The sequence below is a fragment of the Rhamphochromis longiceps genome, linkage group LG20 (assembly GCF_057381845.1).
Source record: "Rhamphochromis longiceps isolate RC_006_pf linkage group LG20, R_longiceps_female_GT1.1, whole genome shotgun sequence".
NCBI lineage: Eukaryota > Metazoa > Chordata > Actinopteri > Cichliformes > Cichlidae > Rhamphochromis > Rhamphochromis longiceps.
Window position 1 is genome coordinate 38,698,847 of NC_140576.1, and position 7,942 is coordinate 38,706,788.

The 7,942-nt window shown below is 46.9% G+C and overlaps 1 protein-coding gene across 2 annotated transcripts; it reads left to right on the forward strand.

Moving 5' to 3' along the window:
* Positions 1–228: 228 nt before the first annotated feature.
* On the forward strand, positions 229–1,556 carry tmem81 (transmembrane protein 81). Of its 2 annotated transcripts, none has more exons than XM_085392754.1 (5): positions 229–483; positions 557–702; positions 889–1,004; positions 1,195–1,388; positions 1,461–1,556. In XM_085392754.1, exons 1-5 carry the CDS (start codon positions 238–240, stop codon positions 1,554–1,556), a joined length of 798 nt encoding a protein of 265 aa, XP_085248880.1. In that variant the 5' UTR covers positions 229–237. The 2 variants fall into 2 exon arrangements, with proteins under 2 accessions (XP_085248880.1, XP_085248879.1); XM_085392753.1 differs by having other exon boundaries at positions 238–489.
* The last annotated feature ends 6,386 nt before the right edge of the window (positions 1,557–7,942 follow it).

Here is a 7,942-nt window from a genome sequence, read left to right on the forward strand (position 1 = left end):
TGCTGGAGGTAAAGGTGCCATCCAGGGAGAACTTCCTGTCCTAAACCCTTAACCGACCAATCAGCACGCGTTAGTATGATGGCATGGTTTCTGGCACGTGACCCACGCTGGGTTCTCTGAGCCACTGAACAAATCGTGACCAAACTTCCTGTCAGGATTCAAAGTAAAAGTTGTGTCTTCATCATAAAATGAAAACAAACAGTCTTCTTCTCTGCAGATTCCCCATCGAACCTCAGAATGCAGAGCGTCGGGCTTCAGCGCCGCCTCCTCGTCTCTGTCTGCCTCTTCCTCCGCCTTCTGACCTCAGCTGAGTCGCAGCAGGTGGAGCAGCTAGTGGAGGAGGTGCAGAATGTCCCAGTGGAGGTCATCACTGAGAGCTCCCCCTGCAGCGCCACCTGTGGGCTGGGCCTCCGGACTCAGACTCTGTGCCTCCTAAATGACAGCAGGGCAGCGATGGAGGAGAAGCCGCCGAGCGGCGGTGAAGCAGAGGTACAGACGCAACACTGCTGAACACAGGAAGAGGAGGACGTGGTGACCATCTGTGTTTGACCTGCAGGTGACGGAGAAGTGCCGCGTCCGGGCGGTGCAGTGCATGGACACGTGGCAGTGCGGACTCCAAACCATGACAGTCACATCCGGACAGAGGGTGGAGGTTGACTGTGTGGGAGACGTGATGGAGGCCACGGGGAGGTTCTCCTGGAGGTGAGGAAGAGGTCTCAGTTTTAAACCAACCTTTGGGACGGCTGGACCAGACGGGACGTTTGGACAATGAGACGACAGGACTAACCTGCCCGAAGGCGGGCCCTCATCGTGTCCTTCAGTTTTAGATTCCATGTTTATTTTATTCTGATCTTCAGTCGGACTCTGTCGGCTTCTTTTACGGCTCAGGGTGTCGTGGCGTTACGCCCGAGGGATCATCAGCACTGACGACGCTCTGCTCGCCCGCTGGGACGCTCCTGAGCTGGACCGAGTGGTTCTGGACCCCGTCAGAGAGGAGGATGCAGGTGAGCGCACCTCTGCACGTGCTCAGTCAGACCCACATTGTAGAAGTGACGTGATTCTGCTGGGATACACCGTCTTTATTTGTGGGTCACTAACCTGTAAAAGCTCTTCTTCTGTGGTGACGCTGACACGAAAGGAAAATATTTGTGAGAGTGAAACTCGAATCAGACTGACTCCTCCCATCGTCCTCAGGGACGTACCGCTGTGACGTGCAGGACGCCGCCTACCGCAGGGTCAAACGGGCTTACTGGGGCATCCGGGTTCTGCCCGTCGGCGTCCTCAGCCTGGACTACGACAGCTCGCTGGCCCTTTGGGATGAAGGCGAGAAGAACCAGACCGAAGAGGAGGAGGAGCAGAGGAAGATCTTTCCCTTTGCTCTCCTTGCGGTACGTTTGGTTTGGAACACGTTCATTTAATGCTTCTTTGTATTCAAAGTTTGGCTGCTGCTTTGGTCACAGATGGGCGTCAGCGTAGCGGTCGCTGGCGTCTTCGCTGCTCTGCTGAGAGGCTACGAGGCGATGAAGAGTATAAGGAGGAGGAGAAGAGGGATTTAAAGGTGTCTGGTTCCTTCTGAATCTGCCAACCTGCTTCAAATAATTGAAAATCGTTTTTCAGGAGTTTGTTATTAAAATGAATGACAAATAAAACCCAAACCTGCAGATACACGTCACCAACAGGTTTCAGTTTGGTACGCGCTTCATTCTGCCGGGTGCAGTGCGGCCGTGTTCCTGTAGATGGCAGTGTGGGCTCAGCCCTGATGAAGCTCTGCAGCTCATAAATCAGCTGCTGCATACAAAGCTTTTTATCCACATTTTAAAATATTCTTTAAGAGTTGTGAAAAAACTAGTGTTCCTTTTTTCCAGCATTCCAGGTCACAGCTGGAACATCTGTGCGCTGAGGTGCATCCATGTGTGTTACAGGTGTGTTTGAGTCTCAGGCTGCAGGGCAGCTCCAGCCAGGCAGGGAAAGCATTAAAGACTGCCCTCCGTAATAACCAGCATGGTGTTGTTGGCAGTGCTTTGGTGCTTCCGTGGAAAGGCGTCTCCTCAGCAGTGATTCTGCTTCACAATAAGAAGCTTGTTTTAGCACAGGTCAGGTGAACGAGGCCACGATGCTGTCGAGCTGAGTGAGCGAGCGGGCAAAACAAACAAAGTGATGATGATGAGCTCGCTGTAACGGATTCATGTCCTGGTGGAAGCAGCCCTGCGACGAAGCACGGAGGGGGGTCAGGTAGGCCTACGTCAGGACCATTTACTGTCCTCAGCAGGGAAACAGTCAAATGTAATGCACATGTGGTTCATGACTAATGCACCCATCTTATTGTTGTGACTCAGACGTTACATGGTCTTCACTGCACCCTCTAACTGGTCAGACTGGTAGTTGGTGTAAAAATGCAATGAAACTGGTTTTAAACGATGCCCCAGTAATAACTCGTCTTCCCAGGATCGCTGTCCCGTTTTTTAAAATGATAAGCCACCCTGGGGTTTGTGATGAGGACCCAGAGCAGTAACATCTCTCTCTCTGCGGGGCTCTCATTTATGAAATGGAGCGTCTCACTCTGAAAAATGTCGTCTGTAGCAACGTCCAATCAGTGTTTGAGCATGAAAACCCAGCCAACGGCGCTCTGATCAACACATCTCCAATCAAAACAAACTGATCGCACCTTTTGATTCCCCTCTATAGCGTTTCCAGCCATAGACCAAAAACATGACCACCAATGAGCAACATGTTGACTTAAAGGGGAGGAGCTAAAACAGCTTGTTTCAAGCAGAGGTGAAGTGAGGGGCTCGTACCTGCAGCCGAGCGGCTGATTTACCAAAGAAGAATAAAAAGAATGAAAAATGTGAAAAGGTTACAAAGGAAGGAAAGCACAGCTGCTGCAGAGAAATCAGACATGTGAGAAGAAAAGTCGCTGCACATCAGATTATTCTTCCACGTTACTAAAAGTGAGACTGAAACCTGGGAAGAAGCCAGCCAGAGGTAACGGACTGATCAATATCAGCCCTCTGTCATTAAGACAGGACAATCTGATGGATTACAATCATTATTTCATTAAATGAATCATCAAGAGACACCTTTAGTGTTCATTCTCTCAGCTGCAGCCTCAGTGCTGTTGAACAGTTTGAGAGGAAATAAAGTAAAATCAAATAACATTGGGTTGTAGTGTTTTAGGGTTGTATCGAAATACTTAAGGAACAATAATCCTGTTGTAAAATTTAAATATATATAAACAATATATTTAAAAAATGAAACAACAAAGCTGACTGACTACCATACAAAGACAGTTAGCAGCACTGGCAAACTGCCGGCCCTCTGCAGATCTTTACTCACATAACCTGCTGTTAGATGTTAGCTTTGCTGCATTGCATGCAGATGCATCCCTGTAAGGAGTAAAGCACCGTCGCAGTGCAGAAGTCCCAGGATGAACATCTCACTCTTCATCACTAAGTGAAGAAAATGAAACCCGAGGTTTCTCCTCAGCACTGCTTGTTTTTGTCTACTTATGACATTTTACTTGGTGGTTGTTTGCTGCTTCTGCTAACTGTACAATAAATCGCTCCTTGGGGATAACAAAGACCTCCTCGAGCCCCTCTGAAAGCACACACCCACTAATCAATCCGCTGGTAGCAGGGGTCAAATGAGAGTCGACAATCTTTTCAAGTATAAATCAATGAGTCAATTCATCAATGTTTGAATAAAATCTCTAAATAATTCATTAAATCTGAGAAAGTTATAAAACATAAACATTGCACAAGGTCACCTGGTTCTGCTGTGTACTCTGAGGTTTAATGTTTGAAATATTTAAAGTGTGGATTAATGTTTCCTCTTCTGTAGGGAACAACGTGCCTCATGTTCCACTGATTATCTGTAGACGTGTAGTATTCAGTTATTGATTAGCACACGTGCAGGTCAGGGGTCAGCTGTGGGGCCGTTTATGACCGCCTCTCTCGAGGACACTCATTTCTGCCCCAACTCTTGCTCCATACATTATCTCTGACTGCCCCCGAAGTCATTCTGTCCTCTCTGTCAGAGGCAGCCGTCAACATAAAGAGCTCTGCTCATGCGGGATTTGCAGACGGGTTTGGGTCTCCTCAGCGTCACCGCCGATCCGGGTTCGCTGATGGTTTGCTGACTGGGCGACGTTAGATGGATGAGCTGTTGGGTCTGTTCAGCCACTGCAGACCCGGCAGCTACACTGTCTGTGGATTAAGGAGTCCGCCGTGACCCTGCAGCTGTAAACTGCTGAGCTGGGAGCACCGCCTCCTCTGTGCTGTCTGTACCACGATAAACCTCTGTGAATCCTAAAGTCCCCTGACGGCGAGTCATCGCAGTGAGGAACCATCCTCTGCTGTCCCAGGGGATGATGGACGGGAAGCGTTTCCACCACTTCAGAGCGGTCTGATGGACGGATCGTGAGCCTCTGCAGACACTTCTCCTCGAAAACAAATTAAAGCTAAATGTAAGCAGCCCTCTGTCACACTATAATCTGAAGATTAGAGCAGGAAAGGCGACTGATGGGGCGATCTCCAAACACAGCATGAACGTGTTACTCTGCAATTTAATCCTGAGTGAAGGCGTAATTACAGCTGTCAGCAGCCATTCTGTGTCAACCACTGTTTAATGGCCTGAGATGACTCTGAAGAAGCTCAGCAGCACACGCTGGCTTTAACGAACTTTGTAGAAATCCTGAAACCTTCTGCTGAAGTCCCACACAGCCCAGTCTGAGCTCTGCAGGCAGTGACGCTGACGTTGGACTATGCCAGCTAATCAGAAATCAGCAGTGTTGGCCAAGTTACTTTGAACAAGTAATTAATTATAGATACTAGTTACTTCTTCAAAAAAGTAACTGAGTTAGTAACTGAGTTACAATATTCTAAAAGTAATTAATTACTTGAAAAGTAACTATTGCGTTACTTTAAAAAACATTTTAACCCTCTGGGGTCCAGGGTGTAATCGCCATTTTTAACTACTTCTGATGTTTCCTCCACATTTCACCTTTAAAAACGATTTACTTTGTCTTGTTTGGTCTCATCAGCACAACCTCACGTGTCTGAATCTGCAGTCATGCTTTCATTTTGACTACTGTAGTAACACAACTGATCTAAAATCAGACAAAAAACATAAAATCAGAGTAGATAATGTTATATTTTTACTGTAACAACCACAAACATGTTTATTGAATCATATGTCATAACCTTAAATGTAAATATAAATTGTCAATTTTAAAATCCTATGCACAAGTTTTGCAAACAACAAGTTATTTGCAGCCATTTACCTTTGACCTTGATCTTTTAAATAACCATTTCAAACTGTTTACACAACAATCAGCTGTTCTTCAATAAGATGCCACAAATTATTTGTGCCACTGCAAATATTTCTGTCCACTATAAAGGAAACATCACAGCCTGATACCTGCAGGTCTGACAGCAGCAGGTGTGTCACTCCTGTTTCTACCTGGAGACAGCAGTCGCCTCATTGTTCTGACACACAACACAACACTATCCACAACACTACACACTAACTACACAACACATTAACTACACACTCCAAACACGCTGAACGTCACAAATCTCTCACATCTCAAAACTCCACAGCTCCTGAAACTTCCACTGTTTTAGGAGCTGTGTTGTTGTTTTTGCTCATAAGCAGAGAGCGTCGCTGCTGTCCTTAGACAGACGTGACGAAACTATTGAGGAAGAACACGCGTATATCTTGTTTATCATCACTCTGGTTTTACTGGCCTATCAGTTTATAAACTGGTATATGTCACCTTGTTGCTTTGTCTGTAAGTGGTCATGTGATTGACCACGACTACTTTACTCTTCCTCAGTCAAACAGCAGCACTCGTGCGATTGTTTTGCCTGCTGAGCTCCAGCTGTTGTGCCAGACAGGGATCGTGATCACCGTCGGCGGGAGCACAGCTGCTTAAAGCTGTAGCGCCCAGATTACTTACAGCTACTTCCTGCAGCTGATATAAGCGGCTGTAAACTGAACACAGCTTCAACGTCTGATTGTTGAAAAATAGTAACGGACCTTGTTAGTAACGGTAACGGCGTTGTAACGACAGAAATAGTAATAAGTTAGATTACTCGTTACTGAAAAAAGTAAGGCTGTTAGTAACGCCGTTATTCCCATCACTGGAAATCAGGCCATTTATCCAGTCTCCATATAGCCACGCCCACATGTCTTCATAAAAGTAGGCGTGTTTACTTGGAGGAGAAAGGAGCGATGCTGTTGAGGACCTCTGTGTCCTCCTCGTCGTACACCTCGGGACGGACGGCGGTCAGGAACAGGAACATGGAGCAGGAGGAGCTCAGACGGACTCTCTGCAGCTCAGTCCAAGAACAAAGAGTTTCCATGTTCATGTTTGCTGGTATGAGTCTGTTCATGGAGTGCGGTTGCAAAGCCACGTGCAGGCTGAAGGAGTGGAAATAGCGCCCCCTATGTGACATTTACCAGCAGACTGTGGGCTGGCAGGGGCAGGCTGTTCATGTTTTACCTCCGTTCTCCTGCGCAGGGTTCTCCACAGACCAAGCTGTCTCACGCTGAGCTCAGATCAGGGTCTGGAGGAGTTCTGAGTTGGTCTTAAAATGAACCTGAAATCTTGGTAAATAACCATCCCAAGAACCAGACGTTTTCTCTGTGTCAGATTAATCTGAAGCATGTATCGATCACATCACGATCAGGAGTCTTTCTCTGAACAGATCCGTCCTGTTTCCTCTCATATTTCTGTCAAGTTGCTTCTTTCAGCTCTCAGTGACAGACTGGAGATGCAAAGTCGCTGCAGAGGGACACATCAAAGCAGCCCGAGGCTCAGACGGCAGCTCATCACATGGCAGACTTCAAACACCAGAGCGAGGGAGGACCCTGATGAAGAGGACACGTTCTTCATCATTTCTCACTCCTCGAGTCTCTCCCAGCTCACTCACAGCAGATAGAAATCAGCAGCCCAGAGCTCAGAGTCGAGCCACACAGGTCCAAGAGCACCGCACAGAGGAAACACGGACACACAGATATGTTCGATTTTTGTTTTTGTGGAACATTTTTAAGATGGAATTTTATTTGCATAATCACAACAACATTGACCTCAAGGCACTTTTATATTATTGTGTGGTAAAGATGCAACAATAATACAGAGAAAACAGAGACAAACCCAACAATCATATGACCCCCTATGAACAAGCACTTTGGCGACAGTGGGAAGGAAAAACTCCCTTTTAACAGGAAGAAACCTCCAGCAGAACCAGGCTCAGGGAGGGGCGGGGCCATCTGCTGTGATTGGTTGGGGTGAGAGAAGGGAGACAGGATAAAGACATGCTGTGGAAGAGAGACAGAGGTTAATAACAGATATGATTCAGTGCAGAGAGGTCTGTTAACACACAGGAAGTGAGGAAGAAACACCCAGAGCATCATGGGAATCCCCGGCAGCCTACGTCTATTGCAGCATAACTAAGGGAGGATTCAGGGTCACCTGGTCCAGCCCTAACTATATGCTTTAGCAAAAAGGAAAGTTTGAAGCCTAATCTTGAAAGTAGAGATAGTGTCTGTCTCCTGAATCCAAACTGGAAGCTGGTTCCACAGAAGAGGGGCCTGAAAACTGAAGGCTCTGCCTCCCATTCTACTTTTAAATACTCTAGGAACAACAAGTAGGCCTGCAGAGCGAGAGCGAAGTGCTCTAATAGGGTGATATGGTACTACAAGGTCATTAAGATAAGATGGGGCCTGATTATTTAAGACCTTGTATGTGAGGAGCAGGATTTTGAATTCTGGATTTAACAGGAAGCCAAAACAGGAGAAATCTGCTCTCTCTTTCTAGTCCCTGTCAGGACTCTTGCTGCAGCATTTTGGATCAGCTGAAGGCTTTTCCAAAAAAAAATAAATGTTGGAGTCTGGTGCCTCCATACTTCTTTTAGCTACAGTCTGTGGTTCCACCTCTGGT